At 29.1% G+C, this 27,993-nt stretch overlaps 3 protein-coding genes across 4 annotated transcripts; 2 read left to right on the top strand and 1 right to left on the bottom strand.

Annotated features, from left to right (window-relative positions):
• Positions 1-33: 33 nt before the first annotated feature.
• LManII (Lysosomal alpha-mannosidase II) lies at positions 34-9,854 on the top strand. Of its 2 annotated transcripts, none has more exons than XM_029302444.2 (17): positions 34-232; positions 1,087-1,189; positions 1,309-1,390; positions 1,602-1,787; positions 2,033-2,238; positions 2,506-2,642; positions 3,568-3,701; positions 5,504-5,717; positions 5,822-6,018; positions 6,203-6,402; positions 6,550-6,749; positions 7,204-7,417; positions 7,515-7,632; positions 8,079-8,355; positions 8,624-8,878; positions 9,020-9,169; positions 9,501-9,854. In XM_029302444.2, the coding sequence occupies exons 1-17, from the start codon at positions 110-112 to the stop codon at positions 9,726-9,728; spliced, it is 3,024 nt and encodes a 1,007-aa protein (XP_029158277.2). In that variant the 5' UTR covers positions 34-109; the 3' UTR covers positions 9,729-9,854. The 2 variants fall into 2 exon arrangements, with proteins under 2 accessions (XP_029158277.2, XP_029158276.2); XM_029302443.2 differs by lacking the exon at positions 3,568-3,701 and adding an exon at positions 3,220-3,353 and having other exon boundaries at positions 37-232.
• A 1,303-nt stretch (positions 9,855-11,157) lies between these two features.
• LOC114930624 (uncharacterized) lies at positions 11,158-17,469 on the top strand. The gene is made up of 5 exons (XM_085484607.1): positions 11,158-11,596; positions 12,165-12,932; positions 13,093-13,557; positions 14,398-14,460; positions 14,609-17,469. The coding sequence occupies exons 1-5, from the start codon at positions 11,197-11,199 to the stop codon at positions 14,857-14,859; spliced, it is 1,947 nt and encodes a 648-aa protein (XP_085340733.1). The 5' UTR covers positions 11,158-11,196; the 3' UTR covers positions 14,860-17,469.
• On the bottom strand, positions 15,010-26,766 carry LOC114930607 (dietary and metabolic glutamate transporter). Its single transcript, XM_029302452.2, has 11 exons — positions 26,380-26,766; positions 23,175-23,545; positions 19,084-19,274; positions 18,872-19,002; positions 18,684-18,789; positions 18,336-18,420; positions 18,031-18,251; positions 17,807-17,953; positions 17,573-17,705; positions 17,228-17,469; positions 15,010-17,138 (listed from the first exon to the last, which is right to left on the bottom strand). The coding sequence occupies exons 2-11, from the start codon at positions 23,197-23,199 to the stop codon at positions 16,914-16,916; spliced, it is 1,506 nt and encodes a 501-aa protein (XP_029158285.1). The 5' UTR covers positions 23,200-23,545; positions 26,380-26,766; the 3' UTR covers positions 15,010-16,913.
• Between the last annotated feature and the right edge of the window lie 1,227 nt (positions 26,767-27,993).

Raw genomic sequence — 27,993 nt, 5'->3', positions numbered from 1 at the left:
TCACAATGACGCACACTTGGTCAACAGTATAAGTATAAAGCGACAGCACCAGTTATCTCATTAGTGAGTTACATACGTTGCGTATCGGAGGAAGCAGCAGCCTTCAATTATGTTGTGGCACGAACTTTTGCTTCTACCTCTGTCGCTTTTATTCGCGCAACACTTTGTTGATGCGGCGCGAATACCACGATCCACAGAACCGCCGCCTGTCATCGAGAATTGCGGCTATAAGGTACGAGCAAATTAACTGTTAATTGGAGCAACGAGGAATGCGACGGATCTCAATTTCGTTTCTACGGAATTGTATACTAATTTCTTGTTAACGATTCGAATACGCGTCTGTTATTATATATAGAGTATAGGATATTGCTTTAATTAATGCTTACATTTATAATTATTTTTTGAATCGTGATTGAAATTTTGTCATGATTATTTTTGTGACAAAAATTAGAAGAAATATAAATAAATGCATAAATTACGTGAGCAACTTTAGCTTAAAACATTGATACTTTCGATGAAATAACCAACATATTTGTCTGTCAATTGTAACAGAGTACCAATGCAAAATAAAAGCATTAAAATTAAAATGCAATAATAATTTATTTTGTTGAAAATTTGAATATATTAATTTTAGACTTGAAAAATTAAGTTTAGATCTATTATATTCTATTATCTCAAATTCTGAAAAAATTGAATTAAATTATTGCTATTATATAACTAATAAACTTGAATTGATAAATGGCGGATATGAGCTTGTCACGCATAAATTGATTGATAATGAGAATAATGACATACGCGAATAAGAAAAGCAATTTTGCTTATATATTATATTTCTAAAAAATATTATATTAAAAAATTCTTTTTAAATTAACTCTACACAGCATACATAAAAAACGTCCAAAAGTCGTCAGAAGATATTTCAAAATCTTATCGCCTAAAAATATCTTTGGTATATCTTCTACGAACATTTTTTAGATATGCATGTTGTGGGAAAGGAATTAATTACGCTATCTCGAGTGATAAAAATAATATATATTTTTAGTGATTACAAGCACGTATACTAAACATATATTTTATGAATTTCAGGCATGTCATGCCACAGATCCGTCTAAACTTAATATTCATCTGGTTTCACATACTCACGACGATGTCGGTTGGCTAAAAACTGTGGATCAGTATTACTATGGAAGTGAGTAAATAAAAAAATTAAAATTATAACGAGAAAATTATAGACAATATAAAAATTAATGTTCTATATTTTTGAACGTTATATTTTATTAACATTAATAATTCTCTATTTTCTTTAAGGTCGCTCTAAGATCCAACTGGCCGGCGTACAGTATATTCTTGATAGCGTTATTAAGGCTTTGCTAGCTGATTCTAACAGAAGGTATAATTATTTTAAATAATGTCTTTGATAATAGCCAATATAAATATAAATTTCGACGTGATAAAAATTCACACAACATCCAACACATGTTAATATGTTTTTTTTTATGAAAAGACTTTTTTAACATTTTATTAATATTCTTACGAATTTCTCCTCATGTTATAGAAACATTTCAAAAAGAGTATAAATTTCATATCAATCAATTTTACAGATTTATTTACGTGGAGACTTCTTACTTATGGAAATGGTGGTTAAAACAAGACGAAAAAGTACAGGCCGACGTAAGGATGTTGATTAATGAAGGACGATTGGAAATAATCGGAGGAGCATGGAGCATGAACGATGAGGCTTGTGCTCACTATCATTCAATAATCGATCAGTTTACATGGGGATTCAGGTGTGTTTTTATCATTTCAAATATATAGATGAAAAAGGTCTTGAATGTGACTAGATCGAATCCGGATCTTTTTTCAAGATTATTTTTATCACTTTTTAACTGCTTGAAAATTGTATTGATATTTTTCTCATTAATATATATATTGTTTATAATACACCAATGAATATATTGAATATATAATAATAATTTTTATTTTAATCGACTAATTTGTAAGTGTTAACATAAACGTAATCGTCGATTCCTAGGCGACTTAATGACACGTTCGGAAGCTGTGCCAGGCCGCACATAGGATGGCAGATAGATCCATTCGGTCATTCCAGAGAACAGGCTTCTCTTTTCGCTCAGATGGGATTCGACGGGATGTTATTCGGTCGCATCGATTATCAGGATAAGAGTAAAAGACTAATCGACAAATCGATGGAATTTATTTGGAAGAGCAGTCCGAGTTTAGGTAAAAGACAAGTTCAACTTTGAAACTCCAATTTTAAAAATAAAATTTTTGATAAATAAGTGACATTAATATTAATATTAATATTATTATTATCAGTTTTCTTAATAATTAATAAAATCTTAATTTTTTTTTTTAAGATTTAAATACAAAGATATATAAAAAATGGAAAAGAAGTGAACAATAATTTTTCTTGACATTTTTGTTAAGAAAAAATTAATTTTAAATTTTACATGATAAAATTGCAACACATAACATTATTGTTTTCAGGCCAGCGAGCGAATTTATTCACGGCTGCAATGTACAACACTTACAGTCCACCACCAGGATTTTGTTTCGATGTTCTATGCCAAGACGACCCAATAATTGATGAACCTGATAGCCCGGATTACAATATTGATAAAAAGGTATGTAAAATTGTCAATATGGTCGTTATCATATTCCTAATACACTAACTCATTTTAAATGTTAATGATAAGACTGACACGATGCTTTATGGCAATTAATTGATTCTCGACAAGTTAATAACAATTTCTAATAAACAAAAAGTAACGCTAATTACAAAAAAACAATGCTATAAATACTTAGTAAGAAAATATTTTCCACTTGAAAAAAAATTTAGTTTTAATAATAAAACTTTTACACTAAGAATTTTTACAAGAAAGAAATGTGAGACTCTTTTACTTGCCTGAGAGAAATGATTAATGGTTGATTTTTAAAATCTTTCTGACACAGCAATTGTAAATTTGTAAATTTATCTAGCTCAGAGAAAAATTTATTAAAATCACAAATTTTGATTTAGCAAGATTTTCTTACTAACAAAGGCTATAAAAGCAATATATATAAAAACTTTAAAGAATCGTAATTATTATTTATTTGACAAAACAACAGTCGAGTCACGAATAATTTAAAACATTTATTCTATGGGAGAATCATAATCTATGCGATATATTTATATATTTATAAATATTATTTCTGTGCCAGATCGATGATTTTCTGAGATACGCGGTTGAGCAAGCTAATTTTTACCGTACGAATGATATCATATTCACGATGGGAGGAGATTTCACTTATCAGCACGCGGAAATGTACTTCATGAATCTGGATAAGCTGATAAGGTATTAACCGAAAATTTACAATTTTATATACACGCATAATTCGCACACGTCTCTTCGAAAGTGACGTTTGCGAACTCGCAGAAAAGCGATATTAATTATCTTGCAAGGACGATATCGCTAATAGGAAAAAACGAAAGGATGGAAAACGAGTTTTACGACGCGAATAAAACGTCGTTTTCATTTACGGTAAGTAAAATTTATGCGCTATATGCAGGTGGAGCTTTTCCTGACGTATGCGCAAAATCAATCACGTGCCTACAGAACTAATCACATTATCCTTACCATGGGGGATGACTTTAATTATCAACAGGCTGATATGTGGTTCAATAATTTGGACAAACTGATCAAGTAAGTTACAATTAATTCTACCAAAGGTAGAATCCGCACTTTGATTTCTGGGGTCATTTGAGACATTCTTATCGAGCATAGATTTCATTATATGTGAATAAAGTTTGTATAGATATCTATTTTTTTTAATGATCTCGTACGAGAGTGCACTTGACCGGTTAGGTCTTATGGCTGTATAGATATCTATAATTAATATAAGTAAATATAATACTAATTATAAGTAAAATATTAAAATATTTTTTGTTTTCTTTTTATATATACATATATATATATATATATATATATATATATATAAAGTTTTGCTTACGATAAATAGAGATATATTTAGCAATTCATAATTTAAATAAGCAAAACAAAATTATAAATAATTTTTAAATATATGAAATCAATATGAAGATCTCAGAAGTCTTTCTGAAATTAAAAAAATGCATCATGTAACAGGTGAGATACGAGAAATTTCTTTGTGATGTGTCTTATAAATGTTTTTTAATGATGAGATATATAATTTTAACTCTCAGCAAGCACTACAGAATCTTTTGCTTATAAATACTAAATTTATGTAGTATACATATATATATATATATATATATATATATATATATATATATATATATATATATATATCATTTCGTTTAATCTAACCAAATGTAATTACGCACGCAAAGCGAAGTTATATTATTCTTTAATAATAAAATCTCAAAAATTGCGACGCATGCAATGCATGCAAATATTATTATTGCAATCAATGCATAAAAAATATATTAATTAATTATACAACGCATAAAAATTTATTTAAATCTTTAATAGAAAATACGAACAAAGAAATAAAATTTTTTACAAGAATCTTTTGTGATCAAATATGTACGCTTTTATTAGACTCGCGCGGAATTCCACACCCCATACATCTATCACGTTGCGCGGCTCGCGCGAGACTGATTCTCGTTCGAGGTATCGCGAACTCGAGACCGAGGTCACGTGACCACTGATCATGTGACTACTGGTCATGTGACCATCGGTCCCGCGCTCGCGATACCCCGCACGAGAATCAGTCTCGTGCGAGCCGCGCACCATAATAGATGTATAGGGTATATTAATCTAATCACGTAATCAGTTTCGCACGAGCCTTGCAGCATAGCAAACACATACAGACACATGAATTTAATAGAAGCGCAGATATTTTGATCGAGATTCTTGTAAAAAATTATATTTTTTATTTTCTGCTAAAAATTTTGATATTGAATTTTTATGAATCACGTATAATTAATAAATATATTTCTATGCGTGCACTGCAATAATAATTTTATTGCGTTGCAATATTTAAAGTTGTATTATCAAAGAATAATATAACTTCGTTTCGCTCACGTAATTATATTCGATTAAATTAAACGAAATAAGAAAAAAATATATAAAGAGATACATGTATATATAAAATAGTCAAAATAGAAATTCGGCGAAATAAAATTATGATCATATTCGTAGCATCAAGCAACTGTCATCGCGAAGATTAACAATTTGACAATTGTAAAATAAATAATAGAAATAATATCAAAAGCGCGCGCGAAACGCGCTCTTGTGTCGTCTAGTGCTTAATAAAATTTATAAGGATAGAATTTTGTTTTTTTAATCAATTTTTTAAATTAATCATATTTCTGTGTGTGATTACAATTTTAGTTTTGTCGATACCATAATAAAAATTTTATAAAATAATACAATTTGGATTGCAATTATATTATAAGTAAGAAAATAAAATATCCCGATTATATAAATATATTATAACACGATTTCTTCTATAACTTTTTCAGATACACAAATCAGCGCAATGGTTCAAGAGTCAATGTGATTTATTCGACACCCTCGTGTTACTTAAAAGCCCTAAACGACAAGCAACTTCAATGGCCCACGAAGAGCGATGATTTCTTCCCGTATGCGAGCGATCCTCATTCTTATTGGACCGGCTACTTCTCATCGAGACCAACTTCAAAGTACTTCGAGCGTATGGGAAATAACTTGTTACAGGTATAAAATTAAGTCAGAAATTATAATTTGATTAAATATTCAGACTCTATATCTATCTATGGGTTACGTTCGCAGGATATAACAGATAAATTATTTGTTTTCAGACAAGCAAACAACTCGTCGCTCTGACAAACTTGAAGAATCACGATAAGAACTTGGAACACTTCCGCGAAACGATGGGAGTAATGCAGCATCACGATGCTGTTACAGGTACTGAGAAGCAATTTGTCGCAGACGATTATGCACGTTTATTGTACAAAAGTATGGCTGACGCTGGAGACATGATCTCGGAGGCTATAGGGTAAGTCTCTGCACTGAAAAAAATTTGTTAACTTGACTAAATCTTTCAACTAAATATTATTTTCATTATATATATATATATATATATGTTGAAAAAACTATAAATTATTTTTACATGCATTATATAAGCTTCTATTGCACGATATCATACAAAAGTCAATCTTATTAATATATTGGTGAAACAGGAAATGGTCGGGATTATTGAACAGCTCGACACCATCCTTCCAGATTTTCACGTGTTTGGAGCTGAACATTAGCTCGTGCGCATTTTCCGAGAAAAATAACGTATTCGTAGTTGCAGTGTACAATCCTCTAAGTAGACCTGTCTCAACTTATGTTCGTCTTCCTGTTAAAGACAATTCTTATTCGGTTCTATCGAGTATCGGTACGTATTAATTAAGATAGAAAGCGAGAAATATATGCATCAAAATAATATACATATAAAGTATAAAGAAATATGAGACAAATATATAAAATAATTGAATTAATAATTTTTGCACAATACATAATGTACTTTTATGGAATTGAACAGGACAGTCTATAACACCCCAGATAGTTCCGATTCCCGAAAGAATACAGAAAATCCCAGGAAGGCTGAGTAATGCGACAAATGAGATTGTTTTCCGTGCAACGGACGTTCCTGCCCTCGGTTGGACGCTCTATACTATTTCCAGAATTCAGCATAAGGAAATGACAGTACAATCTGAACCACTGGAATTCATAAGTAGCGAGGTAATAAATAAATATATAAGTGTGAATCAATTTTAAATAATATAAATTAAATTATTAAAGTTACTTTTTTACACTGTAAGCTAAATAAACTGATTAATTATTTTACTTGTTTTTATTGTTTTTAATTATTAAATTTTATTGTTGATTAATTAATAATATTATGATAATTAATATATTTAAAACATTAAATATTAAAATATATGAGAAAAAATTTTCTGATATAATTTAATATATAAATTTTTTTTAATATTAATAGACACACAATTGATAAATATGTGTAAAATAGTTTATAATAGATAAAATAAACACATATTTAATCATTAGTTAATTCCAGAATAAAATCAGTTTTTTTGATTGATTATGCAAAGTTAATCTTGAAAAGCAAAATATAAGATTAATAATATAGTTACTATGAAAATAATTTGACAGAATTTCTTTTTTATGCAAATTTCAGTTATATAATATATCCGTTAATAATGACGGTAACTTAATAATACGTTGGAACAAACAGAAAGACATGGAACTCGTACAGTCTTTCCATTACTATGAAGGAGCCGAAGGTAACAACAAAGTCTTCGTTAATAGATCATCTGGGGCGTACATTTTTAGACCTAAAGAAGTATCAGCCAAAAATTTTAAATACACTGGATCGTACGAAATTTACAAAGGTATTGCATGCAGAATTTATTTACCTTGCGTAAAAATGTATTTTTCATATTAAATTGTATTTCGTATTATGTTTGAAATTTTTACTTTTTTTTACAGGTCCTGTCGTGGAAGAACTTCATCATACGATAAACGAGTGGGTTAGTCAAGTAGTTCGAATTTATCCAGCAGAACAGCACATCGAATTCGATTGGCTCATTGGCCCGATACCTATAGAGTATTATTATAATATTTTATTTTATTGTCATATCTAATTTAGTATATTTATTTCATGTGAATTTCTTGGATTTCTCATAGAATTTAAATTGCAGTTTTTTCTGGTTTTATAATTATTTTCTATACAATTTTTAATATTATATATATAATATATTTTTATATCATTATATTATATATGTGTATATAACATAATATTTAAATACTAATATTAAATTCTATATATTATAATTACAGTTCCCATTATATATATGTATATATGTATATATGTATATATTTTGGACATTTATTTAAGCAAAATCTATTATTTAAATAGCGTATTTTATAAAAATATAATAAAAAATATATATATTTTTATAAAATGCATTATTTAAAAAAAATAGGTTTTGCTTAAATAAATGTCCAAAGATTGATTAAGAGTTATAAAATGATATTGTAAATTATCTTCAGGGATAAGATTGGCAAAGAAATCGTCACGAGATACTCAAGCAACTTGAAAACGGACAGCGTATTTTACACAGATAGCAATGGGAGAGAAATGTTAAAGCGTGTGAGAAATTATCGGCCAACGTGGGATTTGGATGTGCAGGAACCGGTATCTGGGAATTATTATCCGGTGACTAGTAAAATCTCAATCAAGGATGAAGAGAAACAATTAAAGTTAAGTGTTCTGAATGATCGTGCTCAGGGCGGAAGTAGTTTGCAGGATGGCGCCGTTGAATTGATGGTATGTCAATATGTTCAACTGATCAATTTTTGTGATTGATAAAATTTAAATTAGTATAAGATTAATGTATATAATTATAATATTATTGCTTAATACATTTTGATTTAAAATATACCTTATATAAATTAATATTTTTTCCGTAAACTCATCTGACCTTAATTATATAGACTTACTGTTCCACACTACATAACATGATAAATATTTTAAAATATATAACATATTGGAAATCAAGCAAGAATGCATGTGTAATAAATAACATTATTTCTAGATTCATCGAAGGCTTCTCAAGGATGATGCATTCGGCGTGGGCGAAGCGTTGAATGAAACTGCGTTTGGCGAAGGTTTAGTAGCAAGAGGCACGCATTATCTCTTTGGAGGTAAAATAAAAAATGTGGATGAATTCGTATTGAAGGAAAAAGAACTGGCCCTCAAATTGACTCTACATCCCTGGATCTTAGGGGATTTTCTGGGCAACATTAATTTGAGAAATATCGAAGAGATACGTGCTAACGCCAAATCTTCCGTATGTATCCTTATTCTCTAACACAACAAAAAATGATTAATAGATTTTATAAGATTCACAGAAACGAATTACTTTATAAGCAAATGTGATTTTTTTATTAGATATATATATATATATATATATATAACATTTATTTCACAGTCGACCGGTCTTACTAAGGCACTACCGCCAAATGTGCATATTCTTACATTAGAACCATGGAAAGATGATACAATCCTGCTGAGATTGGAGCATATCTTCGAGGTCGGTGAGGCGCAACAATTATCTCAACCGGTGGAAGTTAACCTCCAGGTGTGTTTTTATTTTATATGTTGAATATATTTAACTATATTGTTTTATTACAACTAATATAATGTTTTATGATACGCGCTGATTTTATATATGTACATATATGCATACATACGTACATATATACACATGCATATATACATATATACATAAAATATATATACATAATATATACTTATACACATAATAATTACGATACATATTCAGATAACAAACGTATGTCATTTTGACGTCACTTTGCTACTTGGGTACTCTGAAAACTTGTGTAGTTTAAAAAGGATTAATTTATAACAAAAAACTTTTTAAATTTAATTTTTTTATTATATCTCGATAGGATCTATTCTCAACTTTCTCGATTGAATCGATCCAAACAACTACATTAGGCGCTAACCAGCTGTTAAACGAAAATAATCGTATGCAATGGGAACCAGAGACAAACGATATTCTAAGTAGGGAAGAGGACATACAACCTGTGGAGATTCATGACAATATGATCAATATTCTTTTACAACCGATGGAAATAAGAACATTTATCCTTAAAGTGAATCGAAAAGCTCTTTAATTTTTCAGCGAATATTCTTTTTTCTTAAAGAACAATGTTCTTATAAAAGTACATTTATTATACTATATACATAAAATTATCATTGTACAAAATAATTATATAATAAAAAAATTATATTATTTTTTATATTTTTCCTATATATACCTAAATATTTTTAACTTTATCTTGGGTCTTATTTGAATGTGTTTTTATAAGAAATTCAATTCCAGCTTGAAAACCCCCGTCCCTTGCAAATTAAAAAAATTCATCGGTGATCTTAGAGTAAAAGCTAAGCATAAAACAAAAATATTAATTAAATAATTATAGTTTAGTAAAATATTAATTAAATAATTATAGTTTAGTTTAATTTCAGATATTTAGGCTATAATTAATTTTTCTAATTTTAGTTCCCAATTTCCCAATTTTCATATCATATTAGTTGCTTTCCATTTACATCAAAACTCATATCAGATAAATCTTACTTTTGTCTTTTTTTAACATGGATGTTGAAGAAAGACAGACATCAAATTTATCTGAGTTTTGATGTAAATAGAAAGCAATTATATTTATGTTAGGTATTAAAACGTGATTTTTAAAAATTTTTTATTATTAAACTAAGAATCATTTCATAGACGTATATCTATATTTTGAAGCTCGCTCTTTCAATTTTTAATATAAGTTCCAGTCATTACAGATAATTTTTTCCAAATTTTAGACGTATTTCCGATAAAAATAATACAAATAATTTTTTTATTCTCGATAAATATTTTTTGATAGAAATCAGCTGATAATTGTCAAAAATATTAATCAAGTTTAAAATATTTAAGTTTTTTAGAGAGTGATATGTCTACTATGTATGATGTATGTACGCATGTAATAAAGGGACTGAAGTTGTTGAAATATAAGTACACAAGATATAAGATCTAGTCATAGCCATGAGTCGTGACGTTTGGTGTTTCGTTTAATGCAATTCTCTTTCGTAACCCTCAAAATGATTAAATGTTCACAAAAAATTTTTTGATGTAAAATGTAATTTAACGTGTTAAACAGTTGTACAAAATTTGCAATGTCATTACACTATTATGCAACACGTTTTACATCAATACGGGATTGCAGTAAGTCGCAAGAGAGAGACGTGTGATCAAATAATAATTATCACATTCAACAGAAGTAATTGACTTTTAATTATTATTTTGTTATTAATTTATATTTATATTATTATATATCACATTATAAAATATGTATTTTTTTTAAATAATGAAATGATTAACAATATAAATATATATATATATATATATATATATATATATATATATATATATATCATATATAGGTATACATGTAGATATTTAATTAAATATATCTATACTTAAGTAGATATATTTGAATAGATATTTTTATACATTGTACACACGGAAGATTTTTAAAAATAGAAAGAAAATAGAAAAGAAATAGTATACAATCTCACAGACTCTTTCACATCTCACAGATGGAAGAAGTAGATAAAAAAGAAAAATATTTTCTTTCAACATCATGGGCTCAAACTTTATTCACGGTTACACCAAGGGAAGATGTTGAAAATGTTATGCTTAAACACAAAGATGTCGAACTTCGAGAAATCAAGAGCACGAGCAAAATTTCAGCAAATGTTGAAGATTTTTTCGAAAAGGACATGAGCGAGGAGGAGTTTGTTTTTCGTTCACCTCTGCTCATTAAGCATTTGATTAACGTCAAGGAACTAGAACAAGAATCCACTAGAGATGCAGAGAATCAAACGTTTCTTCAGGGTGTCCCCATAGTGGGTATACCAATCGAATATAAGCATGAAGCATCACAAACGATGTACATGAGTAGCCCTTGTCCGCCTGCGAAATATTTTGAACACATAAGTAAGCAATAGCGCAAAGAGAAAATATGTATTTATAAGATTTTTTATCAATTCCAAAATTTATTACATATACGAGTATAATTTGGAGAAATTGAAGAGCTTTAATAGATTAAATTCTAGTCAAATGAGCAGTCTGGAGATAAAGTTAAATTTAGTTAAAAAATATAATTAAATATTAATTTTTCTTTACTTTTAAATGAAATTTGAATTAAATTTGTGTACAACATTAAATATTAAAATATTATACATTAATTATTAGTCATCACAATATGATAAGAAAAATAGTGTACAAAAATATTTTTATGCTTTTCTTTGTCAAAATAAATATTATCTATACCCTCTTAGAAATAATTATAACTTCGCAGAATAATAATAATATATAAACTAATTTTTTAAAATCTATTAAATTATTTATTATATTATATTATTTTAATATCATATTTATATCATTATTATATATATTATTTTAAAATGCATACAATTAAGGTCAGAGATAAAGCTAAAATATTTAAAAAATAATAAGTAGATTTATGAAATTAGATAAATCTAGAAATTCAGATTTTTTTCAGTTTCCATCAGTACCAGTCCGATGCCTGTATTCAAGAACAATTATTCGAGTCAGACCATGATAACAATTGCCCCTGGAAAATCGCAGCATGAAGCAGTGAACTATTTATCGCGTACGTACGAAAATGATGAAAAAAATCTCTATTCGAGAAATATCATAGATGATGAAGAAACAATAATTCTCGAAGTTCTAAATTTCCTGCTGTCGCGCGCATTTTGGATATCTGATCCCGTTCAAGATCAGATCTCCGTTGAAACGACGTGTCAAGAAACGCAAACCGCATTACGATATAATCGCAACACCGACAGTATCGTGTTGGACAATGAAACTCAAACTAAGTTGACTTGCAAGCCTAAGCACTCGAACAGCAAATTATTGGCCGAATATGAAGAAACAAGGAGCTTCGTGCAAAGCTGTCTTCAGGAATGCTTTAGAAGGATCGGGTCTCGGATTATAATCGACGATCTGATCGACGAAATAATCGTGAAAGGAGCGAATAGACTCAAGTACCCAATGACAGATCGATTGATTCAAACTGTGGCCAGTTATAAGTCTCCTGATCTCACGGAAGAAGACGTGCTACGGAAATTGAAGATACCTGTGATAATTGACCCCTTCGAAGCGTCGATCGTCGTCCTGCCACTAATGGATTATCTATTGCGTTCGACTTGCGACAAGATATCTCGTGATGCACAAAGCATTGTAAAGAATATCCTAAACTCATTGGTGCAACAGACAGTCTCGATTGCATTCAAAATTCGAAAACAACGTTAGTGAATTTATACAAGGCATTTTTTGCACGCATAGAGAGAAATTATTATTTCTTATTACAATTGAATCATTATTTACAATCGAAATACTTATAGCTAAAAAGCACACATTTTATTTATTTATAATTTGCTAAAGAAATTATTTATAATTTTTTACAGCCGATTCCATTGAGCAAAAACTCGACCGAAGAAGAAAGAAGATCGTCGAGTCTATGCTAAAGAAGGCAACGAAGACTGTTGCTACTCAGACGGGACTCGCTGGAGTACCTGAAGTTGCGAGGATCAAGGAATCTAAAGAGATTTTATGCTCAGTTTGCGCCAGGGAATCGATATGTCATTGGTGCGTAGCGGCTCAAAAAGAGGAAGACTTGCCGGTCCCGAGTACGAAATTACTCCGTACGCAGGATATCCTGCTGTCATACAATCCTTGCTACGTCGTCGCGACAGCTTCGGAGAGAGCGAAGAATCCGCATCTGCAACCAGCCTGCTTGATGACGAGAGAGATTGAGAGACTGACCACTACTCAATCGTCCTCATCGCTTGTAACACCCGAAGAAACGGGCGATGTTGTTAATAAGGCTATTAACGTTCTCATGACTCCGAAAAAAGACATCCAAACTCGAGGTACGTCAGTACATTGCATTCGAAAGCACTTTTTATATGAATAATTAATTGTACGTAATTACAACTTCAGTCCCTTATTACATGCGTACATACATCATACATAGTAGACATATCACTCCCTAAAAAGAGCTTAAATATTTTAAACTTGATTAATATTTTTGACAATTATCAGCTGATTTCTATCAAAAAATATTTATCGAGAATAAAAAAATTATTTGAATAATTTTTTTGGGAATACGTCTAAGAAATGATCCTCAGTTTAATACTAAAAATTTTGCAAAATCACGTGTCAATACCTAACATAATGACGTAATAAAAACGTAAATTGGAAACAAAAATTTGAAAAAAATTAATTATCGCTCTAATGAGTGGAACTTATATTAAAAATTGAAAGAGCGGGCTTCAAAATATAGATATACGTCTATGAAATGATTCTCAGTTAAATAATAAAAAAATTTGAAAAATCACGTTTTAAGCCTAACATAATATATAATTACTTTATATGAATAATTAATTGTACGTAAAATACATTATAATTATAATCCCTAACAGCACAACATATCTGAAAAACGGTCGAAGGATATTCTGAGGATATTCAGAGGACATTCGAATATTCTCTGCATGTCCTCTGAACATTTTTCGAATATATGCTGTTAGGGAATATAACTTATTGTAGTTACTATGCATACATAATATTATGCAAGAAATAAATTATTACATGCTTTATATATTAAAATACGCATATAAAAAATATATTATGCAATTTGATTATTACATGAGATTTCTCTTTTTCATGTTTTTCTATAATTTGCTATCATAAAAAATATGTAATGTTTATAGATTCTATCAGTGAATGGACCCGTATCATCGATAGTACATTAGCGAAATCATGGTCGCTCAAAGGTATCCTGCACATTTTCTTTCAAAGTTTGTAAAAATTGTTTCCAACAAAATATTTAATTTTATTTTTTACCTTTCACATTATTTGGTAATTAGTTTAGTTTTTATAATTTACAATAATGAAAAAAATATGTTGTTTTAACATTGACAGAGTCTGCTAGTAACACAACTACTGTTAGCATCGCAATAAGAGCATTGCAGATATTGAAGAGCACGTTTTGCACTCGCGATAACTTGAACGATGAATATATAGCTTGCAATGTAGACGATTGCACGTTGCTGAACCTAGATCAACGTTGTAGGCGGTCTATTAATAATAGTCAGATTTGTGCTAGGCCACGAGTAGATAAATTTAGAGCCACTCCTACCCGACCTTTATCGGAATTTCGAGGACAAATATAATAGTGAAAATTGGGTAAATTAATCTTTTTGCATCAAAGCATTATTAATAGCTTTTTGCTGGTTTTAAAATAAGAAAAAAAAAGATATAGAAATCATATAAATTCTTATTGAAAATGCAGGTAATATACGAGTATAAAAATGTGAGTGCAATTGTATCAAATTGATAAAAACGTTTATTTCTTTTTGTTTATTAATATAAAATCATTTTAAGAACACAAGATAAAAGCTCTTCTTGATCTAATAAATAATAATAAATTTGACTATATTTTTGTGAAGACACATGAATTTCTTTATTTTCATATAATGAGAAATCGCACAAAAAATATATGATTCGATTATTTGTTATACACGTACGATAATTTGCTACGATGCGCAGTATGTGAAATCCGTAAAACAAATGCTGATTTAATTAATAAACACATATTAAAATGTGTTTATGAATAACGTATACAACTCGACAATTAATAACGTTATGACATATATGAGCACAATTTGTTTATTTTAAAACAGCGAGTTGTATCTTTATGTATTTTTTTTCTTTATGATTGTTACGCGCGTAATATTATTGCTAAACACTTGTTTACACTGATTTTTAACGTAACTATTTGCGTAGTAACATTATATTATTAACAAAACAACAAATATTATGTCGAAATAGTTTGATTTGAACGATGATCGTCTTTTTCAAATGTAGGAACGACACATTTACTATTTTCCATTTTTTGCTATAATAAAACGTGCATCTGCACGTTTCATACATTTGTGTACATTTCTTCATGATCTACAAACGTAATGTATTTCTTTTTCGCTTATTTACGAATGCGATGTTTTTATCAGGATAGACGAGTCGATTTTAAAATTTCCAGTTGTTCTTTGGATGGACAAGAAAAAAATTCTTACGAATGGAAATTAGAGAGAATAAACTACTTTTATCACCGCAACCATGACCTTTTGGGATTCGAGCATTCGTGAAAGACGAAAGAATTATACAAGTATTTCTCGTTATACATTAATGGGACATCCAAGGAATTATTGCGTAAAAGCAAGATCCCATAATGCGATTAATTTATTCGAGATGTTCTCGAATAAATTAGGGTATTAGATGATCTGCGGATCACTGATCGCAATTAAACTGGAAATCGGTGTGTGCGTAAATCACTGCGAATAAATATGTATCACAGTTATATATGAAATCGACTCGCGCAAAGCTTCATTGTGTATAATGAGAAATATACACGATTTATATATCTGACGTAATATTATTTATAATATCTACCTTAACCTCGGCCATTTATTGGCCCGAAGACAGTGCCAAGGTTCTTCAACCTACCATTAACTATCGACTTTTCAATGAGAATAATAACATATATGTACTTTGGCACGAAATCAAAAAATGCACTACAGAGTATTCTTACATTTCGATACATTGTTTGAATACCACGTCTATATAATTTTTTTAGGCATCTGATGACACGACCGTGACGTTCTAAAGTGTAAGTAGTACACGTGACAAAAAAAGCGTAATATCAAATATATAAATACTTATAATTAAATATTCGAGACGATAAAAATGCGTGAAAATTATGTATAAAATCTAAAACGTGTTTTATCTTCTGAAACATTCTACAGTCTTATACGAGCAATAAAAAAAAAGAGCAAGTAACTTTTTTCGCGCGCATCTAAAAAATATAAATCGGATTAAATATAAAAGATCTGTCGTGATATTCTAGCAATGTGTATCTGTAACTGGAGAGCGCGAATATTCTAAACGAATATTGTAACATATAATTGAATATTCTGTACATCATTTTAATTCTTCCATTTCAGTTTTTCAGTATGCATTAACAGGACGATAATCTTTGTATCTATTTAACAATTGGAGGTTATACAAATATTAATTGTAATTGCTGTACAAAATATGCTTTAACAGTGACATTTTTTGACAAAGAAGTTAAAATTTGCATCAATCTCAAATGCATTCTCTTTTCGATAATGGATTATTAATTTTTGTACAGACATGGACACACATCACCTTCATTTCATTTTCTAAATTACTAGAGACGTTCGTTTTCTTCGGCTTCAGTATCTTCGTTCATCGTATCTTTCGTCGTTGTTTCGTTTATCTGCCTTTCCTCATCGGCAATAGTAGGCACCTTAGTATGAGTAGTGTCATTCCATGGTTGAATTTCTCCCGATCCAAATAGCCAAAAGAGTATCGTTGCTGATATAAATACTACCGCCGATATCCAAAACATTATACGCCATTCGTCAACTCCGTTCTATAATTGAAAAACATGTAAACAAATTATTAGAAAATATATATATATATATATATGAAACATAATATTAATGTAAAGAGATAACGTACCCTCTCATTGGTCAAAGCGCCAATAATGGGTGGAATGATGAATCCAGGGAAACTACCAAATGTATTCATAATTCCGTACAGAGAACCAGCATAATTTGGTGCTAAATCTTGATGGTTCTGTAAACTAGTCTGACACGCAGCTCCATTGAAAGCCAACGCCAATATTAACATTATTATCGCAGCTGTGGCATCGCAACCGACATATGTCATTATTATTAAACAAACTGCAGGTCCCAAATGAGCTGTTCATGTAATATAAAATAATTATTGATTAGATAACAATTGTTTATACATATATGTACACATTACAACATCTCCTAATACAGATTATTCCAGATTACTTACAGAAAATCATAAATATTTTTCTTATCCAGCCTAGAGACAAAAACTTCCTCCTTCGCACATAATCGCCCGCTGCTGCGAATAACACTCCGGCGCCCAGTCTAGCTATGTAAGGTAATCCAGTTATTGCGCCACCCTATAAATAAAACAGAAACTTTTTTTAGTAATAACGAGATAAAAATATAATGCCATAATCGAAACTTTTTTCGCGAAATAGATTCACCATAAAAATAATACCGATTTCATGTTGAAACCAAGGACTTCTAACGTATATTTGGGTCCGTTTGTAGCAATGAAATATATACCCCACATGTTCGCAAAGTGGGCCCATAGCAATACTAAGAACGGCGGAGATGTGGCGACTGCTTTCACTGGTAATTGGACCTGTGTAAAATAATGATATGCTAGATGATTCGTTTTTATTTTTCATTTTGTAGTTTATTTAAAAAATGCATTTCAACCTTTTGTTTCGAAACAGTAGTGCCAATTTGTTCTCTTATGTAAGTTTTCTCCTTCTCTGTGATTCCAGGATGTGAGTCCGGTGTATCGTATATTAAATATACCCATAAAACATAAAAAACTAACATGAGCCCACTCGTGACGTAAAATGCAGCTTTCCATCCAAAAGCACTGATTACTGCACCACATAAAGCGAATGTCACAACAGTTCCGAATGGACCACCTTGAATAAAACAACATGGATTATAAATATTCTGGAAAACATTTTACCTTAACAAAAATAAAAAAGAATAATATATATAATTACCTTGCATGGTCCACACAAACATGCCTTTTTCACCAGGAGGTACCCATCTAGCAATCATCGCATGGAGAGCGGGATAAACTGCGCCCTAAAATTAATCTTACTCTTACTAAGGATTTACATATCGAAATATAAGAGATCTATAAAATGAGATAAAACTAATTATATGGAGAAAAAAATTTTAATTCAAATTTGTTAAAAAATGACTAAAAAATACTTTATATAGTTAAAACTAGATGTAAAACTCACAAAACTAAGTATAGTATTTGAAGACGAAGAATTCATGTTAACATTAAACTTAGCAATCTCACAATATGTTTAAAAAATATACAAGATGATTAAGCAACTTACTCCGAAAAATCCCATTACGAAACGAAGTGCAAAGACGAAACCATAATGAACAGTAGCAGCCCATGGCATCAAAAGATTTAATACTGCGGGTATTAACGTGGCAAATCTATGTCATAAAAGACCAAGAATAATAAGCAGCTACCTCAGATAAATTAATTAGTTATTAATTTACTTTTAATTATACTTACGCCACCACTTTAGAACCTCCGTATTTTTCGGCTAAGAGTCCAGCTGGTACACTAGCCGGTAGAACGCCATAAAAATATCCTGATAGTAGCAGCCCTTGGATATGTTGATTCCATTCGAAACGTTCTCCAAACTAAGAAAATAAATACAAGAAAGATATATTTATAGGATAATTTTGTTTCTATATAAATTTCGCGCGAGTGAATCAACTTACATCCTTGAGCACGTGGGCTGTTTTATTGCTTTTTATATCCGACACACTGCACGCTGGACCAACGCCACCGTCCTTACTTGTAACATTTACCATGGCGACAATGCTTATGGATAAATTGGTACGAATGACGTACGAAAACATGCATGCCAAAAACATCATCGCTCCTAAAATCCCTCTCCGAGGGATCTTCTCTGTAACACATAGGAATACCTGCTGTTTAAGAGTCAATTGAGATAAATTGCGATAATTTGCTAAATATGTGTGGTATAATATTTTAATACATTAATATAATCATAAAATTATATTAATATTTTTTATAGTTATTGAATAAATAGTGATTACTTTTAATAATTTTATATTAAAATATATTTGTTGAAAAATATTGCAGTTTTTCTCATGTTTACTCAAATTAATATTTAAAAAAATTCATTCTCTCTTACTTACAATTAATCGATTTTAATTGTAAGTAATTAAATTGTATTGCTATTAAATTGTATTATTATTGTTAATATCAGAATTATTAATTTCTCCTGCACAAACTTTCTATTATTATAATATTCATTTATTCATTGAAACACTCGTACACACATAATACATGAACATAATACATATATTTCTGCGTTTGCCTCGCTGTCAAAGTCTAGAATTTGACCTTTGCATCTCTAAGCATATAATACCTAATAATTTTAAATCACAAATGAATGACGTCTAACATAGTAAACATCTCATATTCTATTATATGTAATAATATCCACGAAAACAGCTGCGATTGCGTGTTCGACTTGTGATATTGTGTGTTGCTATAAAAAAAACAAACACTCCAAAAAATAAAATTACTAACAATATGAGAATTAATATTATAAATTATAAATTAATAATATAAAACAATATATACAAAAATAAATTACTATAATAATAATTTTGGTATTTACTTCATACATTATCTTTCTATATATTACATATATATTTCTATTTACTAATATTATAATATATTTAAAAGAATAACGAATTAATAAAAATAATATATAAGTATATATCAATAGATTCGCATTGATAGTCTATTAAATTGTAAAATTAATTATAGAAATGTACTTAAATAATTTATTAATGCTTGCGATCAATCCTGATCATATTTTAAGAGAATCCCGTTCAAGGAAACACATTAGAGCATAGAGTTATAAATTCTAGAAGGTCACAAAGCTTATTTATTCGAAGTATTTATACGTGCCTGATCGAACAATCATTCTCTCTCGTATTAACGATTGTGTATAGTGTTATTGGATTGCTGATAATTACGATGAAAGAACATCGGATCGATAATACTACTTCGTGCTTCATGATACGAGCTTTTTTTCTTTCCATATCACACGATGTAATAATTTTGATTCTTAAGTAACGTTTCTGTTATTGAGAAAGAGAGATTAAACTTATTCCACAATTTTGCACTCCTCTATGAACAATATATCACTGATATGAATTGTTTTAGATTAATCACACATAAATTTTTATATCGATAAATAGAACTAAATAATCTCTAAAAATTTGATGACCAAACATAATTTTTATCATATAAATAATAGTAAGCAAATAACATTTTTGTTAAAATTCTCTACAAAATGTTATTTTATTATTTAGTGCAATTTTTTATTATTTTAAATTATTATTTATTAAAAAAAAAGCGTTGAAATAAATTAATTTTTTATTATACCGATAATAAAGATGATGTAGTCTCATTTACTTAATTGTGGTATTACTTTCAATGATAAATAGATATATTAATGGGATTATAAGAGAGAATACTCTTAAGAGATTATAATTTATCTTAAATCTCTTTGAATAATTTTTTTTTTAAATCCTTGAAAATATACAACTATTATTCTTTTTTAATTACAAAAAATTATTGATTAGAAAATAATATTAATAATGAGAAACACTATAATGTAATTTATAATTAATGATAATTTTAAAAAATATAAATAATATTTTTTGTAAAATTGATTGTTTTTAATGAATTATGAGCACATAATCAAAGCAATATCTCTTTATAATATACTTTTATTTTCTATTTGTATATCAATTTTCTTATTTATTATATATTTTTTTAATTGAATTTTTCGAGTTATTGATTTTAGTACAGTAGCTATGTGTGCGTACACAGATAACGAAATATATTAAATGTACACATGTAAACATTGTTACAAATATAATACGGTATTGCGTTATTTAGCTATGTATATAATGTAATGACAAATATAATCTTAAAAAATAGTTCACATTTTAGAAAAAAATAAATACATGTAAAATCATTATGCAAAACATCGAAGTAAACTATATTTCAAGATCAACACGCTCTTCGAGTTGCATAATTTATTTTTTTTAACTTTTTTATCGTATAATTACGCATATGATAATCATAAGTCGATAGATAGAAAATATCAATTATGGTTTATAATGTGAAAAATGTCTTAGTTCGAACGACAAATTCATTTTTACAAGTACAACATTTAAAGCAATTTCGTATATACATATGTATTATGTATATTTAAATACGAGTCATTTACCTCATTAACAAGCCATTTATACGACTGCGTAATATACTGCATATAATATCAAAATCTTCCAATAACTTTTGTTTTATTAATAAAAAGTCTGTCAAATATCAAATTTTTCAGGACCTCACACAAGAAATTAATTTCCTTAACATTTTAAATAGATTTAATTTTAAGAAAATTCTAATTGTGTATATGTAAAAATTTATTTGCCAAATGTATGTAATATGTAATGCAGAAAAATGCAAAAAGTACAAGCAGTTAGAAGCATTATCTTTTCGTAAAGTTATCTCTAATAATAAAAATAGTTTTTTATTAAATGACAATCTCATTTAAAATCGTTTGCATCATCAAGGTTAACTTCATGTACACGATCGATAAATTTTTCTCCTTAGTTCGTGTTTTTCATTCTTTTTTTTAAAGGCAGAACATGTGCCAAACCATTTGACAAGCAACATGTCTATTTTTACAAATGGGAAACTAGAAGCTCGTATTACGATTGTACCCTGTACAAAGTCGATACGTGCTTGTACGTTCGAAAAAAAATATGATCCGCGTGCGACGAATATGCATTACAGCTGCGTAATGGTATGCGCAATGTTTGCTAATTTGAATTTCCGTTTTAGATCGCAGAATGACGAGTCGCGAAGTCATATGAATAGCAAGATTACGATGCGCTGGATATATCTCTTCCTGAAATTTTTACACGACCTGCACGCAGACAGTTATATAATGCTTATCACTTTTCGTGATGCTTATCACTTACACACGCGGAGTTTGTACAAAGAGACTGTGTCACTGATAATGTAACCTTTGCGGAAATTATGTCACACAGCTTTCCTTGCAACAATGATTTTGAGAAAAATCATTCTTTTTTGTGTATTTGTAGATTTTGAAAAAATTTTTGATATTTCCTCGAATTAAAAAATAAACATTACATATTACAATGCGTATTATTTTTTTAATATATACGCAAGTAAAATTGTTATTTAGAAGCAGCTAAGTTATCTAATATTCATTTGTTATTCATATTCTATAATTAACTATGCTGAAACGCATATGAGAAACTTCGGAATTTGTTTACTGAAGAGTGCTTGCGAAAAGTCCAAAGAGTATTTGTCAATATATATCGACAAAGATATTGAACCATATCGACATTTCAAAAGCAAAGATTGAAATTGATATACTTTCGATTCATATTTCGAACATCACATATTAATCATTCAATTAAATGCATATTTCAATATTTTAGATGTGGAAAAATAATCTCTACGAAAATAGAGAGCTATGACTATTAGTAAAAAATACTAAATAAGTTTCTTAATATTTCTTGAAGAAGACTTGATTTGACAATAAAAATAATAGAGATTTTAACAAGTGTCTGAAAAGAGTAAAATAGAAAATATAAAATAAAATAACAAATAAAAAATCGGTAAATTAAGCTATAATGTAAACTAATAAAAATATAGACTAGACAGATGGAGAGAGAAAGTCGCGGCACACATCAGTACAGCTAATAATCGTCAACTGACGAGTACTTACCATTGAATTTCCGGAAGAGAGCCATTCTCACTGTTTGCCGCGCACGATGTGTCGTCGCAACTGTATTATATCAGCGTGAGAACGAGATACACTATAGAGAGAAATTCCCCTCGCGCGTTTGAGCTTTGCCGCCAAGCGTGGATTCTTCGTCAATTGACGGCTGTGGACTGCGAGGCTTGCGCGTTGTTTTTTTTCGGTGTTCAATCGATTCGCCGACTATTGGCCCGATTGCGTTACGTCATGCCGCCTCGCGAGTTCGAAGTCGATGGACGTGACGACGACGTTCGCTGTGAGCTTTGGCCTCCTACACGTTTCACGCGCGTTGACGTGCGACCGCGACACGGCGTCCTCCGGGATGATCACGAGGCTGTCTGAAAACACGCGGCATTTGCTCGTCACACTCGCAGCACGTACATACTACGAAAATTCTATATTTAAATCGTCGCGATATTATAGAAGCGGCCGGGCTTGCGCGATAAATTGTATGTATTTCTTTTTTCCTTTCTTGGCGCGCTGAACGTAATAGTGTGTATGACAATGTAAACTTCAAACATGTGTAAAATGGTACACGGAGAGAATTTTCTCTTTGAATTTATTTACCTTGAAAATCGTGGCACAATATAGTATTGGAAGAATTTTATAATTTTATAAAAACAATAAAAATATTAATATGTATATACATAGTAAAATTAATATCATTGTGCGGTAGATATTAATATTTTTTATTATAGTGAATATTAATCAGAGAAACTCATAAAATTCTTCCAAGCACGATTAACCATGATTTTCAGAATAAATTCTGCGAGAAAATTCTCTCTGTGTATGAATATCCAAGAAACTTGATTATTGATTTTTTTCTAACATTTTTTGACGAAATTCTCAAGATATAATTAAAGGAAGATATTACCAGAAATATTATTCTCGATTTTTTTTTGTTTTTATATCTGTCAATTTTTTCCATATTTGAAATACATTTGTGTTTGTCTTTATGTGTTTTTGTGTCTTTATAAAACTTCCGTAAAGGATATAATGGATTTATCGATTAATTAATAAATTAACACTATTAACTTCATTTATATGGACTTGAAAAATATTTGGAAAAAATTAAAGACGGCGACAAACATAAATAATTTCGTCAATATTAGTTAATATTAACCCAATATTGACATGAGAAAAATACTATATATTTGACAGATTTTAATTCATTCACTGATTTTAATTATAAATGATTAATTTCTTCAAGACAAAAGCTTTATCCAAATAAGCTTACTTGTTCATTGACACTATACGTTCTTAACGTTGGATCTTTTCATTTCAATTTTAATCTTTTGTTTGCCGACCACGTACCGAGCGTAAGATAAGAAGAACACAAAACTAAACTAATATTTTTTTTTCTTTTTTTATGTGGCAATAGAAATATAATATCTTCAATTATAACTGAAAGATACTGTTCCAATTTTATTGCAATTATCAATTGTATTATAAGATATTTTATTAAGTGACTCTTATTAGGATAATTACTGAACTATAAAGTAATATAATCATACTAATCCTAAGTTTTTAATGAGTAATTAAAGCGATAATTCACTGCATTCACGTTAACTACTGACTCTCAACAGCTTTTTTTATTATTAATCATTTTTTTAAATTAATATTGTGTATAGAAGAAAATGAATTAATTAATAAATTTAATTTTATATTAGCGAAATATGAAAAATGTAATTTTTAAAATTAAAAATTTTTAATTTATATACTTAAAAACAGAATTAGCTAGTCTTTGCATTAAATCTGTCAATTACATAATATTCTTCAACACTAGTCATTCACTGTTCCTTGTCTTTTCATTTTAATAAGAATATTTGAGCTTAAATTATCTTAACAGAGTATGCTTCCGGGTGTAAAAATTTTGCACTCGTAAATATTAATCGACATGCGACGCGTGAATCACTTGTATTATATGTATATCTATATAAGCGGCCGATAAAATTAAAATCGTAATCCGCTCTGATGACACGTTATAACATTTGCGCGTACAGCTGTCTACATTCCAAAATATCTTTTCCAAAAACAATTACCTTGATTATCTCAGCATTATAAGACAAGCTACCAGTATTATATAATCTTGCAAATGCAAGATATATTTTTACAAAATTACGTTAGATATTTCAAAATTAATAATAATTTCACAATTTGCAATAATTTATTAGTTATGTTATATTTTGGAATGTGCGACTTGAGAGTTTACAAGAAATCAGTGTGTCTCGTCTTCACATAATCATGATAATTGGAAGACAATGTTGCATATAACGATAACAGCTATAAATAAAATTATGGAAGAGCCGCATGAGAATATCGAACGATGGAATTTACGTTGGAAGAAATATAAAAGTTTTGAAGCAGCACTATTCGATCTTATTATTTTTCGTTAGCGAAATAATATATTTTTCGATTTTTTTTCTTCTTTAAAAGATTTATCTTTTCCGCGAAAACTTTATATAATACTATTATTAATTTTTGTGATCCATTTATACATATATTACGTAAAATTTAGCTGTAACGAATATATCATATGGTCATTTCACGTCATATGGTGTAATGTCCTTGTCCTTCATTACGTCATCAACGTTATAATCGCACGAAATGATTATAATTGTGATACGAGATAAACTATCGCATTTTTTAACATGTATTTTATAGTCATAGTATTTACAGATTGTCTGATGAATTATCTAAATAACATGCCTTGTTGATGTAAGACCCGTATATTGATTATGTTAGCATTAGATATTGATCATTACTTATTCATGTGATTTATTCAAGATACGTTGACGAAACTTTTATTTTTTTACATAAATGTACGATGCGTTTTAACTAATTAATTGTGCAAAATTTTTTATAATTATAAATAATAAAGAACCATTAAAATTTTATTTATAATTTGTATCTTGAATAAAATTTCTTTGTTATTTAACTCATATTTACTTAATTATTCAACTTATAATTAAAAATTATAACTATAACATTTTCGACGCAGTGCTGCTCCAAAACTGTTGAATCGTTCTCGAATTTTGCTTCAACGAACACAACAGTATAAATCAAATGTAATTAACTATATAATGCTGTTAATGCCGGGATCAGCGGCCAAAGACTTTCATTCATAGTCAGTAATAACTGAAACACTAACAGTAAATATGATAAGACTAACCTCAATCTCTCAATTCGTGAGAGATATCTTTCTCTCTTTCTCTCTGCTTGTTACTCGTGAAGAAATTGCGCGCGAAAACGACGTATCCAGGGATCGATAAACCGAAAGGGAACAAGACTTCTCCGACAGAATTGGCGCGATCAGTGGAATAATAAACAAACACTGGCACATGTATTTTCGTGCGAATTCGAAGATCTTCGACTGCAATTCTGGGTCGCTGCTCCGAGTGTCTCGTTACTCGCTAAAGGTCTCGCAAAGTTGTGTCCCACGCAAATGACTGACGACACGAACGGTTGGAGCACGACTGATTGTGAGCGGACTATGGTGCGCGATGCCAAACTCCGAACTGCTCCCTTTCGCTGTGACTACCATAGTGACGCGACGCGTTGCATCGACACAAATGCCGCCATGCAAGGACGATGTAAGAGATAGACGTCATAGTGGGCACAAAAATTCCTCGCATACCTGTTAATCAAATATATAGCTGTAGTGCATATTTAAATTACATATATACATTATAAAATATATATAATATTAATTATTTATACAATATATAATTTATTTATACATATAAATATATAATAATTGACATATATTTATATATCATATAGCATTATATATATTTATATAATTAATAATAATTATAATAATGCTTATTATATTATATACAATATATTATATATATATATATATATATATGTATGTGACAATTACTATATATTTAATGTAAATAATAAAGAATTTGAAATTTTATAATAAATATTAATATATGTATAAATAATTAACATATTAATAATACATGTAATATATTAATTCATTGATATAATATGTGAATTTTGTATGATATTTTATCATATAAAGCTCACAATCTTGCATACTAGGTGCCAGTGGTGCCACTATTTTATAATACAGCACTGGTCGATGTATTTGACATTGTTGACCAAGGAAAGTTCCATTTATGCATGCGCCAACAGTAGCTACGAATGTATCAAGATCTACGATCAAATGAAATTTATACGAGGAATGCAGCAATTCACATCATATAAGTCCATAAATAGTTGCGTTGTTAGATCAAACGAATCTTTCTTTTTATCTATTTTGATTTATATTTCTTATCTTTATCTACTCTCTTTATTCTTTCTTATATTTTCTGATGTACGTTCTATATATCTTCATATATAAATATATATATACTTAGAAAAAACAATAGAGAACAAATGTAAAAAAATGCATTAAGGGGGGATTTATTATTAACAAATTTAAAAGAGAAATAAATACGAAATGTTATAAATTTTTGTAAAAAAAAATTACACGATGCAAAAAATTTTTAATACTACGCTAAAATATATCTAAATCGGTGTAACTTTGATTATGTAATTGTGCACGCACAATTTTTCTTAAACAGCTACAAGCTATATATATTGCGTAAATAAAACTTATCCAATTATTACGTATACAATAATACTTTGGCATTTTTAGCACAATATATATATATATATAGTACTAAATCCGTATAATTACTACCCGAATATCTTTTACACATGGATATATCCACGTATCATAAAGGATAATAGTTGTGGACAGTGACGTATTTAGGATATTTTATTTAATAGA

Source organism: Nylanderia fulva, unplaced genomic scaffold (genome assembly GCF_048542155.1).
Source record: "Nylanderia fulva isolate GAGA-0341 unplaced genomic scaffold, ASM4854215v1 Scaffold30, whole genome shotgun sequence".
NCBI lineage: Eukaryota > Metazoa > Arthropoda > Insecta > Hymenoptera > Formicidae > Nylanderia > Nylanderia fulva.
Note: the sequence above shows the minus strand (reverse complement) of the source record. Positions and strands in the feature narration are given on the sequence as shown.